The sequence below is a fragment of the Anguilla anguilla genome, chromosome 3 (genome assembly GCF_013347855.1).
Source record: "Anguilla anguilla isolate fAngAng1 chromosome 3, fAngAng1.pri, whole genome shotgun sequence".
NCBI classification, from domain to species: domain Eukaryota; kingdom Metazoa; phylum Chordata; class Actinopteri; order Anguilliformes; family Anguillidae; genus Anguilla; species Anguilla anguilla.
In genome coordinates, this window is record NC_049203.1 from 71,185,998 (window position 1) to 71,211,220 (window position 25,223).

General features: G+C 43.6%; 2 protein-coding genes and 1 long non-coding RNA gene across 5 annotated transcripts in view; all 3 read left to right on the plus strand.

Moving 5' to 3' along the window:
• The window catches only part of LOC118222925, a 243,830-nt gene extending 232,047 nt beyond the window's left edge, over positions 1–11,783 (plus strand). Inside the window, exons 48-49 of the mRNA XM_035408864.1 lie at positions 10,065–10,190; positions 10,273–11,783. Coding sequence (XP_035264755.1) covers positions 10,065–10,190; positions 10,273–11,027 — 881 coding nt within the window. The 3' untranslated portion in view covers positions 11,028–11,783. The remainder of the gene's footprint in view (positions 1–10,064; positions 10,191–10,272) is intronic.
• LOC118222926 (hemicentin-2-like) overlaps positions 1–25,223 on the plus strand; it is a 106,710-nt gene that overhangs the window by 56,121 nt on the left and 25,366 nt on the right. For all 3 annotated transcript variants that reach the window (XM_035408867.1, XM_035408868.1, XM_035408866.1), the window contains exons 7-8: positions 4,583–4,667; positions 20,710–20,861. In XM_035408867.1, the coding sequence (XP_035264758.1) occupies positions 4,583–4,667; positions 20,710–20,861 (237 nt within the window). The remainder of the gene's footprint in view (positions 1–4,582; positions 4,668–20,709; positions 20,862–25,223) is intronic.
• LOC118222930 lies at positions 13,894–20,707 on the plus strand. The gene is made up of 3 exons (XR_004764362.1): positions 13,894–13,978; positions 17,857–18,069; positions 20,623–20,707. It is a non-coding gene; the product is annotated as an uncharacterized LOC118222930 (long non-coding RNA).

Below are 25,223 nucleotides of genomic sequence, written 5' to 3' on the forward strand. Positions count from 1 at the left end.
AAGATCGAGTCAACCTTGAGATAAAATATCACTATGCGATGCAGGCCTGTAAACTGTATCGCACACACTGTCTTGAATAAAAAGATGCCCCCCAAAAATCACTGCCTGTCCCCCAAATCACAGCAGTCTAGATCCAAGTAGCTAATAACCGTTTTAGGAATTGGGGATGCCGCATGCACACACAGTTTCACTTTCACATCAGGTACTTCACCTTAGGTGTGTATTAAAGTCGGAAGTCCAATATTCTATGAAAGCGCGCAATGGCAGACAAGCACCACAGAGTCACGGCGTTATTCTTCATCTTCGCCAACTTCAAATTTGGTAAGAACTGTGACTCGCCTCGGTAATTATTTGTTGTATGATTTACTTTTTCACATGTTGCTTGTTTAACTATCTTGTTAATATGCCAAATAAACCAATGGTAGGCAAAACTAATATAACCGTAGCCTACAGGCTGTAAACTACGAGCTGAAATTCACTGAACTCCGCTCTGTGCCAGTGCACTGCACTTTTACAGTTAGAGCCGTTAAAATCCTGTGAGATTTCTGCCTGAGGAAGAGCCTCTGACCGCCGGCGGTGTTGACTGAATGGAACGGCCCTACCTGTTTTGCATTTGATGGTTTCACCGAGTTTCTGACATTAACGTGGGATTTTCTACCTATGAATTATATTCTAGTATACTCAACGAGTGGGCACATTTTCAGAGAAACTTAAGACAGAAGGCTACGCAGCCGACATAGCCTACTGAATATAGTACGACATTTTCGTCAAAATGTAATATGGGATAAGTGCTCTATCGGGTTACAGAGACTGCTGTGTCGGTTAATGGCTTTGTCATGACGTCAATATAGATAAGCGCACGGAGGCAAATATATGAGTGAAAGCGAAAGACTTAAATGAGACTTTATATTTCACCTAAACGTAATATATTTTACGTTTAGAATGTAAATGTAGACAGGAGGGATGAGCTGAGGCACGATTTGTGTCTGTAGGCTAGTAGATTCCGTTCAAATATGCTTATAAAACTATGTGTTTCTTATCCGAATATCTGTACTCGCATATTCTCGGTCAGTTATTCTAGTAAATGGGAACAGACGGATGTCAGTGTGCCCCAACCCCCCAGCATTGAATAATTTATTTTGGGGACTGAATTAATAGCCTACTCTCCGGTAATTAGAATATTAGAATAACTACTAAGAGTAAAAACCAGGAACACAGCTGCTACACACAGACTCAAACTTGCAGAGTTTGTCATCCAAAATGCTCAATGACAATAGCGTCAGTGTCAAAAGTTACACTTGAGTTGCTGTATTATTCACAAAGGTATATTGGGATGGCAGGTATGCCATCCCGCCAAGTTACGCCTTGGCGGGGGCATGCCCCATACCTATACAGCACCGAGAGTTTGGCACTTTTCAGGGTTCCCCACAGAAATAACTACAACAGCCACAGACACTCAGCCCTTAAAAACATTAAATTCTGTACATTCTGACCCCTCAACAGACAGATTTCATAAACAACTTCACATGTCCACACAATAAAGCCCCAAACTAAGGGGATTTTGCGTTTTCTCCTTCTTCTTCTTCTTCTTCTTCTTCTCTTTCTTCTTCTTCTTCTCATTCTTATTTTTTCTGCCGCCTATCCCACTAACAACATGTCTCCCCATTGGATATTTTACCGACACCAGCCAAATCCTCACCCTCACGACCCAATCAAAAACTTGCATACACACGCAAAATACCCATACCTTTTTATTTTGAAACATTTCCAGAACAGCTAATCTGCATGTGGCCTAGTGGGTAAGGTTACAGTCTTGGGAGCATGGGATCATAGGTTCAAGCCCAGCTAAGGACATGTTTCTTTAACCTGCTTTTACCCTCACTAATAATTGTCTACTACTTTTCAATTATTGCTTTTGCACCATATCTACCAGCCGTTCACCGAACGTATACACTGCATTATGACGTACCGTCTGCACGTTCAGTTATTAACCGGCTACAATATTGCAAAGCCTTATGGATTCAACGGGAGCTCTTCTGTGCTTACTGGCCTGTGTTCTTCTTTAAAACCACGGACAGGTTTGCTAATGATATTTCGCGCATTGCATAGCTATGTCATGGTGCTGCACTAACAAAGTCTCAGGCAGATAATTTCCTCTTTTACACAAACGTTTTCTTACGCTTTTATATTTTCTTTACCAAAACTCACTCACGGCCACTCATATGCATTTCATGACGGCAAATGTATTCCTTTTATTAAAAAGTTACACCAGTTCACCACTGTGCCATTTCTACTAACTATATTTCTTCACTTGGCTACCGTACAAAACCTTCTTATCAGCAAACGCCACGTTTCTACATTCATGTTACCTCGCCCTGTTCTCTATCTAGCCACATACAAACAATTACTACGTATGTATGTTCTGCAACTCCCCATTAAAACATTACATTTAATGTTTACAGGGCCAAGTGACTTGAAAGAACTGAGGAAATATTGGGTAGCATTGCTTTGGAATACATCTTATTTAATTTCGGTGAGGCAAGATAGCCTATATTGTTTGTAGTACCGTAACATTTTGATATCAATACTTTTGAGTAACTTGGCATTTTTGTATGTTGAAAACGTGTTTTTTATGAGATTCACATTACGGGGCCCGTAAGCAGTTGGTCGTAAATATTTTCACTGGTCTCTACACCAAGTAAAATTACTGCTGGTGGTTTTGAAATATATTAAACGTGTTAGTAGCTATTGTATGTGTTGTGGGACTTCTAAGGTTGTTATATGAAGCAATACAGTCACAGGAAGTGTGCTGTTTGAAAAAGATTAAACTGACACAATAGATTTTATATGCAAGACGACTTTTACAGAATTGAATCTTTGCTGTAGCACAAACTTTAGAATAGCAGATGATACACAGGAGAAAACTCGGGGACAAGTTCCTGGACCAAATGTAGGAAATACGGGCAGCACTGCATTGGAGGAGGGCTTGTTTGGACGCGCAGTATCGTGTAGATTATAAAGATAACAGAGCAACCTATGAACTGTCTGCAGCATATAAACACTTCTGGGTGTGTGTCGCCTTTCTGTTTTACCCAGCATTTATCCTCTTGTAAAATCAACAAATATCACCTGTTTCCCAGTGAAAAATACGTATCCATAAAATGCCGGGTGTTACGAATGAGTTTGTCAAAATGTTGTATGTTCTGGGGGTCCAGGACTAGTGCAAACCAAGGAATTTAACGGATAACAAGCGAGTCTCCAAGTTTAGGCTTCTCGGTTCTTTCACTATACCTGCATACCGGCTAATCTCAGATTAGAGGTCGTTTCAGAGGCGTCACTAGGGCGGTGCGGGAGGGGGGGTGGGGGGGGAGAACACCGAAATGAGTGGCAATACATTTTTTGTGCAGTGTTATCTGTAGAGACGGGTTGAAACAGCTAACGGTTGATTAAATTAGCAGTATTAATGTGACGAGAAGCGCTTTGTCATTTCAATGCTGCGCCCACACCCGCCAGCACCCCCCAGTTGACAACATCCACACCGGGTGTCACCAACCCTATTGACGCCACCGGGTAGTTATCAGATTCTGTTGAGTGAGCATATTTTTTCAGATGGTTTAAAAAAAAAAAAAAATTAATTTTTAAAAAAACACGAGTTTACATGAATATACTTGAAATAATGTCTGCTGTAGCAAAATGTATGCAGACTTTGGTCTGTTTTTTAAATTATTAATAAGTAAAAGATTCACGGATATTATAAAGGGTATTAAGTGGGTAAAAGTATTTATAAAACAAATTTCTGTCCTTCACACCACACACTCAAAAAAAGAAAAAAATCCAGTTAATCATCCACATCAATGACTCGGGCTTTCTTGCAGGTGATTTCATGCCTGAGATGATTGTCCAGTCTAATGGGAACTTCACACTACAGCCAAATGTACAGGGTAATCTGGAGGAAATTTTGTGGAAGTGGAATCATCATAAGGTGGTTGAATTTGACCAGAAGGAAGTGGTTGACTACGGGCAGTTTAAAGGACGGACGATCCTGGACCTCACAACGGGAGCCCTGACCCTCACACATCTCACAGAGGCTGACAGTGGGGTGTATGTTGGTCAGCTGCAGATCAAGGGAGAGCTGGTGGACCATCGTCAGATGGTGAAAGTGTTTGGTGAGTTTGCTTCTGCTGAATGACCAAATCCCAGTTAACTGTGGGCTTTCATCAAAAAAATTTAGCTGTATGTTATAAAAAATATATACATTATCTACTGAAATACACTTTCAACCATTTTGTGGGGCAATAAAAAAAATGTTTTTGTCTGTCCAAGCAGGTAGAAGCATGACATTTTTTCATTATTTCAAAGTGCTTCACAAGTCGGTCTGTAACCACACGGTTATGGGTGTGAATATCGCTAAATGACACAAAAGTTATACCTGTAGTTTCACAGAGTTCTCAACCATAAGTGTTTCAGTAAAAAAGTGCTTTATATCACTCGATCATGTGGATCAGGTGTGTTAATCCATGAAAGACAATGCTAAAGTTAGCTGTGAGGTCACAAGCCTTTGTTCTCCATGTAGACGCTGTAGGTAAACCAGCAGTCACCTGCCAAGTGAACGGCCCCTCAGTAACCCTGCTGTGCTCTGGGGGCGACAGACCAAGCTCTCAGTACAGGTGGGAGGGGCCTGCCATAGAGCCCCAGCCAGGGTCCCAGCTGAAGATAGAGGCAGCAGAGAGCTCTGATGCAATCTACACCTGTGTGCTGCACAACCCTGTGGGTGAGAGCAGAACAGTCCTTCCTGTAAAGAGCTGCTTCCCTGCTCCAGGTAAGGCCCACTCAGCTGATGTAGGGACTGAGCACAGGCCTGCCATCCTGGCTGCCACAGTCCACCCCTAATGCTCATTTCACAGGTTTGGGTAGCTGTTCCAGTTGTTATGTAGTCCACCCCTAATCCTCAGTTCACAGGTTTGGGTAGCTGTTCCAGCTGCTATGCAGGTCTGTGGTCTAAGGGTTTTAACTTGAGTTAAGCACACTGCAATTTTTTCCCACTTGCTTAATTTACAATTTGTTCATGTTCTGCTGTTCTCCTGGGGTTACCAGCCGCTGTTGAATTTTCTGTGCTATCCTGTGAATTCCATGGGACCTCAACCCAAATTTCACCCTCTGGTCTACATCATAGAGTACTGGGTAAAGACCCTGTTTATGGTACTGCCAGGGTCCTACTAGGGGTTAAATGCTCAGATGCCCCATCTACCCTACAGTCTCTGAAACATGACTGGGGTACATTGATTACTACTGACCCCAATCATCCCCAGCACTGTCAGCTGAGACAGCTGTTGCTGAGCAACCAGTCAACTTCACATTAACTGCCATTTCATTAACACAGGGAAGTAAATAAATCATCTTCTAAAGTCAGAAATACATACACACAGAAATATATTTATATACATCTTTCAATAGTCAGATCAAAATGGTTGAGCTTTGTCTTTTATATTTTTCTAACATGCTCTGTTTTTCTTTGTTTTTAGGAAGTGCCTCTGTCGTGATTTCTGTAGTCATTGTCCTCCTCCTCATCTTCATCATTGTGGGATTGCTTTTATTTTACTACAAGAAATGCTACAAAAGTAAGAGTCTTGTCAAATAACACATGAAATGATATTAATAAACGCATCCATATGCAGATCCTGCTGTTTCTGGAGCAGTTACTCAGGACTGGATTCAGTAGGGCTGCACTCCTGTTGTCTCCATAAAATGAGCACAAGCTCTCCAATACTGTGGGACTGAAAGCTCATACATTAGCGCTACTACACCCAGGACTAATAATAATAAAAATCATATTTTTACATTGTAGGAAGAAAAAATGAAGAGGACATGGAAGCTCAATCTGGGGGTAAGCTGTAGAAATGATGGTGGTGACTATGATGATGCTACTGTGAAGCACGATGAGTAATGAATAATATTTCATATCTTATATTGTAGAAAAGACAAGACCGAGAGAGAGAGACTCTGAAGCTGCAGTAAATGGTGAGCTGTAGAACAGTGTTATTCACTCTGGCCTTAGAGCTGCAGCTGATGACATCACTCCCTCTGGTACTTTATCTCCGAACTTAAAACACTGCAGCTGCAGGTTTCCTTCAAAAAATTAACATCTATACAATGTATGCCTATACAGTACTCAATGACAAATGTATTAAAATCAGATGTATTCATATTCATAAACTTCAGAAGTAGGCATGCTGCTTTCTAAATAATAAACAAAATGTGTGAAACATTTCTTTTGAAACAGAAAGACAACAGCTATTATCAGCAGACCCTGAAAACGTTGAGGAAGCTCCAGGTAAGGCAGAATTAACTCTGCGCTGAACAGAAACGTGTCTCATAATGAAACAGCAGTACTGAAATGCCTCTGTTTCAGGATTGGGATCAATTAGCCTGCAGTTCAGTCAGTTCAGGAAAGGAAATAAATTGCGAAATACCCAGAAAACATTGTGGACATTTTTCAAGCCATGAATTAAATTTGAAATTTCCTGAGTCGGCTTGACCCTTAACTGTTGACCGTTAAGTATTTTAGATGATTAACCAGATAATTTATCATATAAACCTTTTGAAATTTTGCATTTATTAAACTATATTGGTTAAGATAAAAAAAAATATCCCTTGCATTATTCTGTGTGAGCAGTAAGAACAAATGGGGATTGAATCCTGGCCTTGACATGAAGCAGGATCAGATATTTACCCGTGAGCCTTGCATTTGTACTGTACTCAGCACACACATCCTTATTTCCTCTGTTTCTACATTACATTACATTACATTACATGCATTTGGCAGACGCTCTTATCCAGAGCGACGTACAACAAAGTGTATAACCATAACCAGGAACAAGTATGACGAAAACCCTAGAGAGAAGTACCGGTCCAAGTACAGGGAACAACCGCATAGTTCAACTTGGACCCTGATGGTTAAACTGATTAACACTAACAACGAGAACGGCAACAACGCAATCTATGGAAAAATAAAAATAAATAAAAATACAATTAGTCGTTAAGACAGGCGCATCGACTAAGTCACCTATGAAACAGCTGCCTAGTTACAACCCTAAGTTTTAGTCATTTACAGGGGGGAAGGGAGGGATGGGGAGAGGTGCAGCCTGAAGAGGTGGGTCTTCAGTCGTCGTTTGAAATGGGTCACAGTCTCAGCTGTTCTGACCTCCACAGGGAGGTCATTCCACCATCGTGGGGCCAGAACAGACAGGAGACGTGTTCTGGAAGTGCAGGTGCGGAGAGGGGGAGGTGCTAGGCGTCCTGAGGTAGCAGAACGGAGGGGTCTGGCTGGCATGTAGGGTTTGAATATCTTGTGGAGGTATGCTGGGGCTGATCCCTTGACTGCCTGGTATGCTAGGACCAATGTTTTAAATTTGATGCGAGCTATAACAGGCAGCCAGTGGAGGGTAGTGAGCAGGGGAGTTACGTGGGAGTGTCTGGGGAGGTTGAAGACCAGACGAGCCGCAGCATTCTGAATGAGCTGCAGGGGTCTGGTGGCAGATGCCGGTAGTCCAGCCAGAAGAGAGTTGCAGTAGTCCAGGCGGGATAGAACCATTGCTTGGACCAGGAGCTGGGTTGAGTAGGTGGTGAGAAAGGGGCGGATTCTGCGGATGTTGTATAGGAAAAATCTGCATGCCCGGGTTACTGCTGCAATGTTGTTGGAGAGGGACAGCCTGTTGTCCATCATCACTCCGAGATTCTTGGCGCAGGGTGATGATGTCACTACGGTGTCCCCTAAGGAAATGGAAAAGTCGAGGAGGGGAGAGGATAGAGCAGGAATAAAGATTAGCTCCGTCTTTCCTGGGTTGAGCTTCAGGTGGTGATTGTCCATCCAGCTCTGTATGTCCCTCAGGCAAGCGGAGATGCGGGCAGGGACCTGTGTGTCCGATGGGGAGAAGGAGAGAAAGAGTTGCGTGTCGTCGGCATAGGAATGATGGGACAAGCCATGGGCAGATATTACAGGGCCAAGGGATCTGGTGTACATGGAGAAGAGAAGGGGACCAAGGACTGAGCCCTGGGGAATTCCGGTGGTGAGGGGACGGGGTGGTGATACCTTACCCGCCCAGGCAACCTGGAAGGAGCGGTCAGAGAGGTAGGACTCAATCCAGTCAAGGACTGTGCCGCGGATCCCTGTTGCTGCCAGGGAGGACAGGAGGGTAGAGTGGTCCACAGTGTCAAATGCAGCGGAGAGGTCTAGAAGAATCAGGACAGAGGAGAGGGAGGCTGCTCGTGCGGCATGGAGTGACTCACTGACCGAGAGGAGTGCAGTCTCAGTCGAGTGGCCAGGCCTGAAGCCAGACTGGTGGGGATCAAGCAGGTTGTTCTCAGAGAAGAAAGCAGAGAGCTGGTTAGATGCAGCACGTTCCAGTGTTTTGGATAGGAAAGGGAGGAGAGATACCGGGCGGTAGTTCTGAATGACTGAAGGATCTAGTGTGGATTTCTTCAGCAGCGGGGTGATGTGGGCCTTCTTGAAGGATGAGGGGAAACATCCAGAAGATAGGGATGAGTTCACGAGGGAGGCGACAAAAGGGAGGATGTCTGGTGTGATTGCTTGAAGGAGAGATGAGGGGATAGGGTCGAGGGCGCAGGTGGTAGGGCGGTGGGTGAGCAGAAGCTGGGAGACTTCAGTGTCAGTGTCAGAAGACAGCACTGACTGAGCAGCACAAAGGGACTGATGGGAGTGCTGGAATTTCACAGGAGGAGAGTCAGACAGGTAAGTACAGAGAAGCAGCAGGTGACCTGCCAGTCAGTCACCTGCTTTACATCAGGTTTAATATTTTATTTCATTTTTCCACAGAATCACTAAATCGGGGTGAAGATTCTGAAGAGAGAGGAGTGGAGACTGAGGGGGGGAACTCTAAACACCCCTCCTCTGGCACTGTCCCGTTCAGCGCTCCTGAGTCTCCACCTGCTGCTCCACCCAAAACAGAAAATGAAGAGGAGATCTTCCACAGTGCCCCATCCTGCCCCTCTCTTCCCCATCCCCCTAAATCTCCCCCCGCTCCAGCACCAGCTCCAGTACAGAGTCAGGACCAGGAAGCGGAAACAGAAAGAGCAGCAGCAGCAGAATCTACTGATGAGACTGGAGCCAATCAGAGAGCAGGAGCCCAGAGGCAGAGAGAGGAGGGAGGGCAGGATGGAGGTAGTGATGGGGGCGGGGCTCAGCCCAGTGGGGCAGGAGGGGGAGGAGCTGAGAACCCAACAGCAGATCCAGCCCAGGAGCTCCCCAGAAGCCCAGAGGGAGAGGAGGATATTCAGGAGAGTCAGACAGGTAAGTACAGAGAAGCAGCAGGTAACATTCTCAGTGAGAGACTCAGGCAGCTGTTCCTGCTCATTCTCGTGTGTGGGTGCACTTGCTGCTCAGATACATTTTCAGGTAGATTTATTTAGGTAGATCAATTTCATTTCTCCATAGAAAGATTAATTCAGGGTGAATATTTAGAATTGATTAAACTGTATTGGTTAAGATTTAAAAAAAATATCCCTTGTATTATTCTGTGTGAGTAGTAAGAACAAATGGGGATTGAATTCTGGCCTTGACATGAAGCAGGATCAGATATTTACCCGTGAGCCTTGCATTTGTACTGTACTCAGCACACACAGCCTTATTTCCTCTGTTTCTGCAGTAGGCCCTCTGGAAACATCAGAGCTGTATGGAGACTGGCTGGAAGCAGGTAAGACCTGTGATGAGCACCAGAACACACATCTGACTGAGAGTAGAGACTCAGCTGTTCCTGGTGATTCTGTTATATGCAGGTGCAGTTGTTGCTCAGTCGCTGTGTGTGTGTGTGTGTGTGTGTGTGTGTGAGACAGAGAGAGAGAGAATGAGAGAGCAGGAGAACATGGTGAGAATAAAGGAACAGTAAACTGAGTACAGAATGTATTTGAGCAGGAATACACTACAGCAATAAATAAAGTGCACTTTCAGAAAGAAGGGTTCTGAAAAGTGCCTAAAAAGGTACAAACGTGTCACTGGGGTGGTACCCTATAGGTACAGAAAATGTACGTTATTTCCTCTGTTTCTGCAGTAAAGCAGGTTGCAGGCTGGTGGAGCCCAGGTAAGACCCATGATGAGCATCAGAAGACAGCACTGACTGAGCAGCACAAAGGGACTGATGGGAGTGCTGGAATTTCACAGGAGGAGAGTCAGACCGGTAAGTAGAGAAGCAGCCGGTAACCTGCCAATCAGTCACCTGCTTTACATCAGGTTTAATATTTTATTTCATTTCTGCACAGAATCACTAAATCTGGGTGAAGATTCTGAAGAGAGAGGAGTGGAGACTGAGGGGGGGAACTCTAAACACCCCTCCTCTGGCACTGTCCCGTTCAGCGCTCCTGAGTCTCCACCTGCTGCTCCACCCAAAACAGAAAATGAAGAGGAGACCTTCCACAGTCCCCCATCCAGCCCCTCTCTTCCCCACTCCCCTAAATCTCTCCCCCATCCAGCACCACCTCCAGTACAGAGTCAGGACCAGGAAGCGGAAACAGGAAAAGCAGCAGCAGCAGAATCTACTGATGAGACTGCAGCCAATCAGACAGCAGGAGCCCAGAGGCAGAGAGAGAGGAGGGAGGGGCAGGATGGAGGTAGTGATGGGGGCGGAGCTCAGTCCAGTGGGGCAGGAGGGGGAGGGGACCAAAGTGTCCCAAAACCAGATTCAGATCAGGATATAGACCCCACATCAGCAGAGGAAAATCTAAGTGTCCCGCTCACTGAGCCATTAAGCACAGCTGATCCAGCCCAGGGACTCCCAGACACCACGGCCCGTTCCCCCCCTCACACTGGGGCGAGTGAGGAGTCCTGCTGTGCAGAGGAAAGCCCAACATCAGGCCCAAATCTGGAGCCCAACAGCACCTCTAAGGCAGAGGAAGAGAAGAAGAGAGGGAGAGAAGAGAGGAAGGATTCACAGGACAGAGGGGTGAAGTCCCCCCCAGTAAAGCCCCCGAAACCCCCTAAACCCCCTACAGTTCCTAAAACACCCTTAAACCCATGAGCAGGACTGTCCCACAGGAGGGAGAGACACAGAAGAGCGGGGCACTAAGTCACATGACACAGGATAGAAAGACTGCAGACACAGGAAAAGCAGCTCCTAAGCCTGAGAACACAGGAGATCATTTAAAGAACTGAAACTGAACTCTGAGCGGTGCTACAGTGCATAAGACACAAGCAGGTTTTTTAATGGGTGTAAATTGTATGTATCCTTTTTTTATTTACTTTGTTTGCTTTATACATCTGCACCTGGGATGTGTTTTGTGTTGTGTGTGTGTGTGTGTGTGTTAGTAAATCTGCATCTGTCATATGAAGTTCTAATTAATATCAAATTCATTCCTGCAATATTTGGTGTCTTAATTTCCATGTAAATAGTAGATAAACTCTTGATGAAAGTCTGTTGTTATCTAATCTAGCTAACTGGTGCTATACTTTTTTTGGCTAGCAGCATCAGCTATAATTTATTTTCACTTTCTTATCAGGGGAGCCAGTCGTATTGCTGCCACACCCCACCACTGTGTTCTGTTCTGTATTTAATTCCTTTTGGCCAGCTATGGAGGTGTTTCTCTACTAATCCTCATTTCTCTTTCATGATCTGTAGATTATAGTGTGTGATGTGCACCAGTGCAGCCCCTGTCACTTTTATATACTGAAGCCCACAATTATGAAGAAATGAATCTATGTATTAACAGAACCAGTTGAGAATAAATCGTTTGTTATTGTGATATTGTATTTTCTATAAAATTTCTATTAATTTGAATCATTATGGGTCTTATATCATTGAATTATTATTTTATTTTTATTAATTCTATAATAGTCCATGCCCTGTTTTGTATTGTTATCGATTTGAAATGTATTTTGTTATTCTCATGTACAGTGGGTATACACTATATGGAGAGTCTATTCCATCTGACCAATAGGGGAGCCAGTTGTTCCGCAGCCCTACCTGTACTTCATGCCTTTTGACCACATAAAGCCCAAAGACCCTCCGCTCTGCCTTGCCATCTTCTGTACATCCCAGCTGCAGAACACAGCGCTGTCTAACTTCAGTAGGCCCTGCACACAGGCCACATTAGTGCTGTGACGAGCACCTTCACTCATCGATGTCGTCTCCCTCACCGGTGGATTTCAGCAAGCAGTAATTTAAATCTCACTGTAATACACGAGCCCTCATCTCTCCTGCTTAATGAAAATAGTGGACACTCTGCTGCACCCCTGAGAACCTGGCACCCTCATGCAGCTCCACACCACAGCCCCCTCATGCAGCTCCACACCACAGCCCCCTCATGCAGCTCCACACCACAGCCCCCTCATGCAGCTTCGAACCACAGCCCCCTCATGCAGCTCCGAGTCACAGCCCCCTCATGCAGCTTTGAACCACAACCCCCCATGCAGCTCCACACCACAGCCCCCTCACACAGCTCCACACCACAGCCCCCTCACGCAGTTCCACACCACAGCCCCCTCACGCAGCTCCACACCACAGCCCCCTCATGCAGATGAGAAGGTTCTAAGGAGCTGAATACCTTCTGAAAGCACTGGAGATATGATTGTTTCTCTATATGATTGTTTCTCTGATACATGCTAGAGGCAGAACAGGATTGCTGCATTCAGGATGATGCTCACATCTGGCTCATAGATCACAAACACATGGAGTCCAGTCAGAGTCAGAGAGAATGAGACAGGGCTGCAGTTAAACATACAGGAAATAGGCTTTGACACAAGGGGCAAGGGGCATAAACCAAACAATGCCTGTGAATTGGGTCACAAGGAATGCATTGATTTTGAGTCTAAGTCTAAAATGGAGTAATATATCATGTAAACAGCAACTGATTTGTTCAATCCCACCAAAAATCAAACATGAAATAGCAAATGCATGTTTCAATACAAGAAAATTCAATGTTTTTATTCAGGTAAAGCAGATGTTTTTTTTAATGTGTAGTTTTTGACTTTCACTACACTGATAATCACTATGCACAGTCAAGACTGCTCCAGAATGCTATATCATGCTGTGGCAGTCGTCATGAGGAGGTTTTTTTTTTTTTTTTTTTGAAAATCAGACTACGCAGCTCCTGAGTGCCAATATTTGCCCAACACTCCCATCTAGTGGTGACACACTGTAACTGCTATTCAGATTTTATTTGAAGACCAAACATGGGCGCTGCGGTCATAACATTACAGGCCTAAACAACAACCTGAATGTGCCTGGAAATATGCATGTGTGCGTGCGTGCGTACATGCGTGTGTGTTTGTGTGTGTGCGCGTCTGCGTGTGTGTGTGTTAGTGTTTATAGTTCTTGGAAGAGGTACAGTGAGTGGCTTAGGTGTTCAAGTGAAGCATTGTTATTGGAGGCCTGTGAACATTTTGGCGCATGCCCACCATAAGAAACGGCATATTTCATTTTTCTCACTTAAAAGTACAGCGACCTAATTTTCTTTATTAATGCATATTTTTCACACAGAATGGTTTCAGATATTAAGCCAAATTATAGTATTAGACATAGGGAACTTGAGTAAACACAAAACACATTTAAATAATTTCATTTATTTAATGAAAAAAGTTACCGAACACCCCTATCATCCATGTGAAAAAGTAATGGCCACTTTAAACCTAACTAGTAGCACCACCATTAGCAGCAGTAACTAAAACCACTTCCTTTAATTTGATATCAGTCTTTCAAATTTCTGTGGAGGAATTTTATCTCACTCTTCCTTGCAGGACATGCAGAGATTAAACAGGCGCTGTTAAATATTGGGCTTGTTGTGGATATTATTTGGATTCTTCTGCTATTTACACGGTTATAACAAATAAGGGCTGTGGACAACGCGCTTTCACTTTCGGTCCTGCCCACTAAGGTGTGTTCATAAATCCAAAGTCCACTATGAAGGTGAGCAATGGCAGACAAGCACTTCAGAATCACAACGGCGTTATTTATCTTCGCGAACTTCAAATTTGGTGAGAACTGTTTTCCTAAATCGTTTCGGTAATTATCCGTTCTGTGTGTTTTACGTCATAACCTTTTTCAGAGGTAACACATTTAATTATCTAGTTCATATGCCAAATTCATCTATATAAACTAAAATAACGACATAGGCTGTAAACTACGAGCCGAATTCGCTGAACTCGACTCTGTTACACTGCACTGCTCTTACGGTAATAGCGGTTATAATCCGCTGTGATTTCTGCCCGAGGAAGAGCCTCTGACCGCGGACGCTGCGGACAGTGTTGAGCGACCCTACCTGTTATGAGTGGAAGCTTTCACCTTGTTATCGAGTTTCTGATAGTACCATGGAACTTTCTAGCTGTAAATTCGTTTTTGTTTGTTTGTTTGTTTGTTTTTTTTGTTTTGTTTTTTTAAATATTAGGTCTATATTCCGGCGAACGCTCAACGAGTGAACACTATCACAGAGACACGGACTGCATGTAAACGACACAGTAAACATACATGTTGCCACATACATGATATCCGGAAACAGAAACCGCTCCGCGAGTTAATGATTTGTCAGAACGAATTGCCATCATAGGTAAACAGATTGAGACCGATTAGGTTACAGCAACATGGGCGTAAAACACTTAAACGAGACGTTTTTATTTTATTTTAGTGTAATATAGGCCCTATGTTAAATTTAGAACGATGGGTGTAGACAGGAGGGATGAGCAGCTGCTAGCTGCGTCTGTAGGCTGTCGGTATCCGTCAACTCAGGCTTCACATTCTAACGTTGTTCTGTAAAACATTGGTAATGGGTAGATCATGGGTAAAATGGGGTGTGTCGTTTGCAAACATCAAGTTTAAATTGGATTTTAAAGTGAATTTAACCCAGTGGTCACTACACTGTACGAAACAATATTACAAAATACAAATATATTTTAAAAACAAGCATGCAAAACCACAGGATTAAACCGCAAAAAATTGTTTTATAAAAATGCGAGAGGAAGAGGTGAGTTTTAGGCTCTGCTTCCCTGACATGGTCGGGCTAATAGTTCCTCAGCAGAGTGGTTCTGTATGAAAAAGCTGTGCCGTGTACTGTTTGTTATTTTTAATTTTGGGGACAAGATGTCCTGAATCTTGGGAATGGAGAATTTGTGTGGGAACATACAGTGTGAGCAGGTTGGAAAGGTGTGAGGGGGCTGGACCACAAAGTGATTTGTAAGTCAGCGGCAGTACATTGTATGTATGTTTTTCAGTAAAAAGTGATAAATAAATGAAAAAGGTAGAATGTCGAACAGCAAAGACCTAAGGACAGAGCCCTGTAGGACCCCACATTTGACCCTACAGTGGTCTGAGGATTTATCATTAACATGAACAAACTGAAATCTGTCTGGCAGGTATGATCTCAATCATTGGAGTACTTGCCTGCAAATTCTTGTGTGTGCGCCAAAGAATGTCATGGTCTGCCGCAGAGCTGCCCAGTCCTGTTCCTGGAGATCCATCCTTCCATCCTATACGTTTTAATTTCAATTTATGACTCTGTGACCGAAGTATGCTCCTGCTTTTAACCTCTTAACCTCTGCTCTACTTTTAATTATTGTTACACCTCTGTCTCATCCCACATTTGATGTTTGTACATTTTGTTAGGTTTAAGTCTTGTTGGGTAACTTTGTTTTTCATGGCAGGTCCCCCTTGCAAAAGAGATTTCAATCTCAATGGGGTTTTCCTGGTTAAATAATGGTTAAATAAATAAAATAAAATGTTAACCCTAATTCAGCACACTTGATTCTACTAATTAGCAACTGAACGACATCTCTAATTCTTATGATGTGGCTTGTTAGGTTTGGAATTAAGAAATACTGGAAGATAGACCTTCAGGATCAGGATTGGGCAGCCCTGTTCTACACAATCGAATGCTGTGCTGAGATTAAGACGAGTGTAGGAGTTTTCTGATCTGAGGCTAAAAGGAGGTCATCAGTTCTGGTCTCTGTGCTGCAATGGGGCTATGAACATGAAGGCTTTCATCAATATTATTCATCTTCAGCAAAGCACTGAGCTGTTTGGCTGCAGCCTTCAAGTATTTTAGAAGAGGAGAATGGAGATAGGTCTGTAGTTTTTTAGGATTTCAGGGTTTAAAATTAGGCTTTTGCACCGGGGGCTTGATGACAGAAACTGTCAAGGAGTTGGATACAAAACCAGAGGCTAACAAGGCCAGTTAACGAGGTTAAGCACAGGCGCGCTCCATACCAGTCAGAGTTCCTTCAGTAATTTGGCTGGTAGTGGACTGTAGGGCAGCTCACAGAAGTCTGCCTCAGGGTGAAATAGACTGTTTACTGTGCTGAGAGGGAGTCGGCTGGTGTGAGAGACAGTGCTGAAAACATCCTACTGGATCAGCGTTATGTGAACCTTTGGGTCTCCATAATAAAGTCTAATCATGCTTTGTATCGTTGGAAAGCTGATGTCATGCAGAAGTAGTTGGTGTATTTGGTATTTGGTGCTGGGTGCTGGGTGCCGACTAAATCTTGGTACCTATGGGTCAGCGCTCAGCCAGATACAAGGGTTGACCCGGTGTGGTATGCTTACAGAGAAAGTGTAAGCAGGATCATCGATGTCCTGTTCAGTCATGATTGAGTCTTTATTTGATGACTTGGTGTTTTGATTTTATCTTTTGGGTATGCAAGGGGAAACATGGAATGGTTCAGGGAGACTGGTCAACATGGTCTCCTTTGCATCATATGCATATAGCCATCTCACTATACACATACTTTTGGACTACTGTATATTGCCACTATTGAACACACTGTACAATAAGCTACGTTCATTTTGACCTGTCATTCCTCTTTGAAGCTTACATCTGCACACCTCGTAGTTTTAAGGTCCTAACATACACACAGAACTCAGGACATCTGCACCCTGTAGTCACTTGCTTATACACTAGTGTTGTAGCAGGATTTATGCAGGCTACACAAGCCAGAGGCACGTCCACGCCTACCATGATGGACAGCGATCGGTATGGAGCCACACTACTGGCAGAAAGCAGTCTCCTCAGTCTATGCATAACTGTTGGCACAGAGGAAATGTTAAAACATTATTTTGGAGTCAGATAATTGAGATATCATTAAATTACTCCTGTTCTAGTAGCACCAGGTGAGACTACACGCGTTCCTTCACCACTCAGATACTTCCGCTGCGTGTGGAAGGGGTTTCTTACAGGATCCAAAGGACAAATTAGGCTCCTCCCTGCCCTGCTGCTCCAGTGGAGAAGAGTGCAAGGGGAGATCTGTCAGTGATCCACTGATTAAAGTGATGCCATTGATTTTATATACACTTGGACTTTTACAGATTTGTATCTTTGATGTGGCGCAACATTTAAAGTCCAAATACGATATGATATGCAAGAGGAGAAAAGTGGCACTAAGTCCATTGAACAAATGTAGCAAAATATGGGGAGCATTGCTTTGGAAAAGCGCCTGCTTAGAATCACAGTGCAAAGCAAATCACAACACGAGGAGTTACCTGGAAACAGCAGCAGTTAAGCACTTGTGGGTGTGTGACACCTTTCAGCCAGCTTCTTTGGACAGGGCAGACGCGGGTTTTCTTCAGATTTTTTTGAGTGCTCAGTATTTATGTTTGTAAAATCAATATCTGATTACTGCAATTTAAAGGAGGCCCCCTGTCACATTACATTTAGGTCACAAAAATAAATAAAGCATTTCCCTGAGCAAAATAATGAGCCATAAAATTCCATGAATGGGTTATATGTGTGTCCTGGACTAGTGCCAGCAAAGGAACTTCTGATCATTTCTCTAACTTCATTTACTGTATCTGTATACTTGCTAACCTGTTAGCTCAGATTAGAGTAAAAAAAATTGCTCATGATTTGTATTAATATACTTTCTTGCAGGTGATGTCACGCCTGAGATGATTGTCCAGTCTAATGGGAACTTCACACTACAGCTAAATGGTTGACTACGGACAGTTTAAAGGACGGACGACCCTGGACCTCTCAACGGGAGCCCTGACCCTCACACGTCTCACAGAGGCTGACAGTGGGGAGTATGTTGGTGAGCTGCAGATCAGGGGAGAGCTGGTGTACTATCGTCAGATGGTAAAAGTGGTGAGTTTGCTTCTACAGAATGGCCCAACTTTTGGAACTTCCACCAGTATTGGGCTTGTAGCACAGTGTGTAGCACAGTGGGTAAGGAACTGGGCTTGTAACCGAAAGGTAATGGGTTCAATTCCTGGGTAGGACACTGCCGATGTACCCTTGAGGAGGGTACTTAACCGGAATTGATTCAGTATATATCCAGCTGTATAAATGGATGCAGTGTAAATGCTACGTTAAAGGTGTGTATTTCGCTCTGGATAAGAGCGTCTGCTAAATGCCTGTAATGGAATGTAATGCGTACCTATGCTAAACATCTTTAACTGATCCTCTGGTTGTGAACCCAACCCAGATAAAGTTGCTGTCATCAAGCTCCTGCTGAAAAAGTCTAATGTGGGTTTTCATCGCAGAGATGCTGCCATATGCTGTGAAAAAAAATGATAGTCACAGATGCAGTCTGTGAATCTGCTCTCTGTGAGTCACACAGGTCATCGTACATACCTGAAACCTGCTCTGTGTGAGTCACACAGGTCATCGTACACACCTGAAACCTGCTCTGTGTGAGTCACACAGGTTCATCTCACACACCTGTAACCTGCTCTGTGTGAGTCACACAGGTCATCTCACTCACCTGTAACCTGCTCTCTTTGAGTCACACAGGTTCATCTCACACACCTGTAACCTGTTTAACAAGTTGGTCTATCCCAGAAAAACAGCACACCTGTATGGGAGGTGTGTGCATGTGTGGTAGGGGAAGCTGGGCTGTGTTGAGGGCAGTTCAAATTAAAGCATTTAAAGAATTTGATCCACGTTTAAATTTACACCATGTTAATTTGTAGCTATACCGTGGACCTAAATAAACAAGCAGAAAAAAACACTTACAATATAGTCACTGGTTTTCAAATCATATTCAATATTTTACAGAATAAAGAAAAGTATATAGATGAATGACAGAATGCAAAGAAATAAACTTTAGCATTTATAAACAATAGGCTAGTATTAACCGGCACGCTGAAACGGCAGAACGGAACATGTGCGTGTTTCAACAAACAATAACTTATTCATTCATTCAATATCACAGGGAATAAACAAACAAATGCTAAACAAAATGTGAATATTCAACAATTTAATTCAAGCTGTGCATACAGTATGTTTAACAGCGATATAAACGCTCATTCATTTACAAAGAGTCAGCCAACACGCAGTAGTAGGCTAAATGAAATGGCGTCTGCCGCCGTATCAGATTTACAACTTAAAACAATCAAATAAGTTCTAACAGAGTGATGGCAAACCAACCTATCTACACAAAATCACAAGCTATGAAATACACATGTGCAAGAACTAAGTCTTGACAGTTGCACTTATAAATTCTGACGCGTTGATATAAAGAAATGAAATGCCGAAAAATAAATTAAACGTTACCAGCCTGAACACAAAAGTAGCGAATTTAGTTAATAACATAAAATGCATTTGTCAATAACCGCAGCGGTAAATAACAAAAAGTATCCGCTTCAACAAGATAACTCGTACTTACCTTTAAAGACGCGATGCAAACAAACAGGAGCAAGTATGCAACAACCCATTCTTACACAATGACCAAAAGAAGATCCATTTTAAATTCTTACGCCTGGGCCACACCGCTTACCTCACGTGTGCGTGACGGCTACCTCACTGAACTGCTGCGGCTCGCACGCATGTGCGTGTCCACATCGCCAGCGTTGCTGCTGCGGCACTGCTACTGCCAGCCCTATCTTTCTACATTGAGTTTGCCTTTGATAATGGCCATCAATAATAGAATGTTTGATTTCAGTTCATTATAAATTTAATTTATATTTAGTTTAGACAGAAAAAGGTCAAGAAACCTGTGCTCAATTGTAAAAATAAATAAATAAATAATAATAATAAAAATAAATAAATAAAAAATATACAGCAATCCCTCTTCACATTTTTTTCAAGCCTGTGACATATTCAGATAAAGCCTAGACATTTAAACTATAGTGAAAGGTGTCCGTTATGTAATGCTGCTGGTATGATGTCAATATGACTACCAACAAATCTTTTCATTGTCTATTTTTGCTGAGAACCGCGCGCCTCACACGTGAAAAATAGGCTCCAGGCTGAAACTCTAGATGACGCGCCGCAGCAGCGAGGCTCGGGCCGCGCCTCAGACACGCGTCTCACGCAGGCTGTGTGGGCTGCTCTAGCCTGTTAACATGGGCGCCGAAATGAGAAGCAAGAGGTTCCGCGACCGTCACGCACACGTGAGGTAAGCGGCGTGGACCGGGCCTTACACATGCGCATGTAATTTGCGACCTTGGCCTCGACTTTCAGTTCGATCCCAGAGGTACAATGACGGTGAATTTGCATGTTTTAAGTACTTTTTCACAATCTGTGACCAGAAGGATATGGGAGTGAATAGCATGTGAGACCCTACAGTCATACCCTAGTCAGTGTTTCAGTAAAAAAGTGCTTTATATCACTCCATCATGTGGGTTAGGTGTGTTAATCCATGAAAGACAATGCTAAAGTTAGCTGTGAGGTCACAAGCCTTTGTTCTCCATGTAGATGCTGTAGGTAAACCAGCAGTCACCTGCCAAGTGAACGGCCCCTCAGTAACCCTGCTGTGCTCTGGGGGCGACAGACCAAGCACAGGTGGGAGGGGCCTGCCATAGAGCCCCAGCCAGGGTCCCAGCTGAAGATAGAGGCAGCAGAGAGCTCTGATGCAGTCTACACCTGTGTGCTGCACAACCCTGTGGGTGAGAGCAGAACAGACTCTCCTGTAAAGAGCTGCTTCCCTGCTCCAGGTAAGGCCCACTCAGCTGATGTAGGGACTGAGCACAGGCCTGCCATCCTGGCTGTCACAGTCCACCCCTAATGCTCATTTCACAGGTTTGAGTAGCTGTTCCAGTTGTTATGTAGTCCACCCCTTATGACTTGCCTGTGTGAAATTATTCTTTTCCCGCTCAATTAAAAAGTTCTTCATATTCTGCCATTCTCCTGCGGTTACAAGCCTCTGCTGAATTTTCTGTTCTATCCTGTGAATTCCATGGGACTTCCACCCAAATTTCACCCTCTGGTCTACATCATTGAGTATTGGGTAAAGGCCCTGTTTACAGTACTGTCGGGTCCTACTAGGGGTTAAATTCTCAGTTGCCCCATCTACCCCACAGTCTCTGAAACATGACTGGGGCACATTGATTACTACTGACCCCAATCATCCCCAGCACTGTCAGCTGAGACAGCTGTTGCTGAGCAACCTGTCAACTTCAAATTAACTGCCATTTCATTAACACAGGGAACTAAATAAATCATCTTCTAAAGTCAGAAATATATACACACAGAAAAATATTTATATACACCTTTCAATAGTGAGATCAAAATGGTTGAGCTTTGTCTTTTATATTTTTCTAACATGTTCTGTTTTTCTTTGTTTTTAGGAAGCGCCTCTGTCGTGATTTCTGTAGTCCTTGTCCTTGTTCTGTAGTCCCTTTGTCCTGACTGAGCAGCACAAATGGACTGATGGGAGTGCTGGAATTTCACAGGAGGAGAGTCAGACAGGTAAGTACAGAGAAGCAGCAGGTGACTGGCCAGTCAGTCACCTGCTTTACATCAGGTTCAATATTTCATTTCATTTCTCCACAGAATCACTAAATTAGGGTGAAGATTCTGAAGAGAGTGGAGTGGAGACTGAGGGGGGGGACTCTAAACACCCCTCCTCTGGCACTGTCCCGTCCAGCGCTCCTGTGACTCCACCTGCTGCTCCACCCAAAACAGAAAGTGAGGAGGAGACCTTCCACAGTCCCCCGCCCAGCCCCTCTCCTCTCCACCCCCTGATATTCCCCCCCCCCCCCCCCATCTAGCACCAGCGCAGTACAGAGTCACAACTGCAGACACAGGAATAGAAGCTCCTAAGACCAAGAAAATAGGAGATCATTTAAAGAACTGAAACTTTATTGCGCTGTGTATGTGTGTGTGTGTGTGTATGTACGTGTCTGTGTGAACTTGTCTTGGCTAGTAGCAGCTATAGTTTCAGTATTTTTACTTTCCTGGCTCCCCTACGGACTCCCCCACACACGAACCCGTCAGTACTTCATGGTGTAGACACATGGTCCCAGAGCCGGGTCCAACAGCACAGCTGTTCAGGCTCATCCAGCAGAGACACCGCGGCTACCGTAGCATTCCAAAAAATCTCCGTACACCCAGGCTCGGGTACGAAGGGGGAAAATAGAGAAAAGAAAGAGAAGACGCCCGAGCCCCTGGTGTCGTCTAGCTAAACTCCGTGGCCAGGTGTTTCAGAGGTCTAAGCTGTCATTGGCTGTTTGAGGTCTGCGCTGCCATTGGCTGTTTGGAGGACACACCTTCATATCACTACCGCCCTTCCCATCGGGGGTGGATTTCGATTGGTTCAGTAAAATATTCGCCAAATTAGATCTGGTTGGATAATCATATAGCTGTACAAGATAATCAGATATACTTTATTCCATGATCTTCGTCATGAATTTTAGAAGATAACCACACCAAACATGACTGGGGGCGACATAGCTCAGGAGGTAAGACCGATTGTCTGGTAGTCGGAGGGTTGCCGGTTCAAACCCCGCTCTGGGCATGTCGAAGTGTCCTTGAGCAAGACACCTAACCCCTAACTGATCTGGCGAATGAGAGGCATCAATTGTAAAGCGCTTTGGATAAAAGTGCTATATAAATGCAGTCCATTTACCATATGACTGCCTTAAATACAGGTTAAGGGGATTACTTGCTAGTAGTATGCTGTGATGACTTGCAGTTGACTTTGAGTTTAAAAAAAAAAAATTTTTAGACCAGTTGGGTAGCAGAACAGTATTTATTTATTCATTATGACTAATATGATTGTAATATTCCACACATTCATTCCACACACTCCTTTCACCCCCTCACACTCCCCAAAACGTCCTTAAATTAAAGCACTTTATAATGTACTACATATAAATGCTTAACTCACATCCTCATGAGCACTCATGTAACTTCTCCATCCTATTCATGCCCCTAAAATCATACTGTAATATGTTTCCACAATGCTTTCTTTAATTCTGTTTTTTTTTAAGTACCTTCTATCATTGCTTCTCAGTTAATGTGTAAGTCCAAATGTTATTATGTCTTGCTTTTTGTAATCCCAAATTGTTCAGTGCCTGTTTGTTTGTTGTTTCCTCCTTGTAAGAGCGCATGTGTACATGGCCGTATGTTTCTTGCCATACCTATTTGTCAAGAAATACAAAACTGCATGATCGCCCCCATCCCGGATAGCATGCTAGTAGTAAATAACCGTTGGGAAAAACCGGGGTTACCAACCCGCAAGTAAGCTTTCACTTTCACATCAGGCTCGCCACCGGAGATGCGCCTGTATGAAGGCGAGCAATGGCAGACACGCGCTTCAGAATCACTACGCCGTTATTTTTTATCCTCGCGAACTTCATATTCGGTAAGAACTGTAACTCGCTTCTGTTAGTCTTTCGTAGTATGGTTTCCAAGTGATAACCTTTTTTTCACAGGTTACACGTTTAACTATCTTGCTAATATGCTAAATTATTGTGCAGTAGACTCAAGAAATACGTTTAACTCCGCTGTTCAACCGCGCTGCGCCTGAAGCGGTTAATATAATCCTGTGTGATTTCTGCCTGAGGAAATCGCGGCGGACAGTGTTGAGCGATCCTACGTGTTTTGCATTTGATTGTTTCACTGAGTTCCTGACATTACTGTGGGAATCTGCAGCGCGAGTCAATGAATTATCAGGACAAAGACAATACACATAAGCGGCTTGAGACAGGTGTGAAAGTGAAATACTTTAGTGAGACTTTATATTTCAGCTACTGTAATATTTTACATTTAGAATGATAAATGTTGACAGAAGGGAAGTATTGAGGTACTGTCTGTGTCTGTAGGTTTATCAGATTCCGTTCATGTAGGCTTGTAAAATTATTTGCATCTTAATTGAGTTTGTACTGTCATATTCTCGGTCAGTTATTGTAGTAAACGGGAACAGACGGATAGCAGTGTGCCCCAACCCCCTGCATTAGCCTAAATAATTTGTCTTGGAGACTGAATTAATAGCCTTCTGTCCGGTAATTAGAATATTATTATAACTACTAAGTGTAAAAACCAGAAACAGCTGCTGCACACAGGCTCGTCATCCATCCAGAGTTCATCATCCATGACGCCCAGTGATAACAGCTGTCTTTAGTGCTGACGTCAAAACAACAAATGCAAACTTCAGAGGCTGAAAACGTATTCAAAAAGGTTTAAACTGGCCCACATGAATAATCGCGCTTCAAAAACGAAAGCGAACATAAAAGGAACGCCCTCAGAAGTAAGAGGCGATGCGAAGAGAAGGCAGGGGACCAGAGATGGTCATTCTCTGTTTATAGACTCCAGTGGTTACTCGAGGTATTGCAGTTTAGTAAGTCTGGCACCGAAAAGCAGGTTTCCCCATTGAAGTCCATTCAAAACTAATACTGTTAAGCTCCAAAATTTCTTCACACGAAACTAATTACTCTCCAGGAAATGAGTTCTTTTTGTAAGCCAAGGAGAAGATATGTGTCTGAACTCAATTGAACACCAATGGGAGATTTTGGACCAACGTGTTAGACCTTGCTCTCGCCCACCATCACCAAAACACCAAATGAGGGCATATCTTTTGGAAGAATAGTGTTCTATCCCTCCAATAACGTTCCAGAGATGTGTAGAATCTATGCCAAGGTACACTGAAGCTGTCCTGATGGCTTCTGTTGGCCCAGCACCTTACTAAGACACTTTCTGTTAACATTTTCTTTGGAAAAATGTACCTAGGCTATGGTTTCTATATTTTAAAAAATAAGTGAAAAATTCATTCATTCTAAAAGACTTACTGCGCTTCACATCATGCACTCAACAAATCCAGTTAATCATCCACATCAATGCCTCTGGCTTTCTTGCAGGTGATGTCACGCCTGAGATCATTGCCCAGTCTAACGGGAACTTCACACTACAGCCTAGAGTTCAGGGTCCCCTGGAGGAAATTTTGTGGAGGTGGAATAATCATAAGGTGGTTGAATTTGACCAGAAGGAGGTGGTTGAATACAGGCAGTTTAAAGGACGGACGATCCTGGACCTCACAACGGGAGCCCTGACCCTCACACGTCTCACAGAGGCTGACA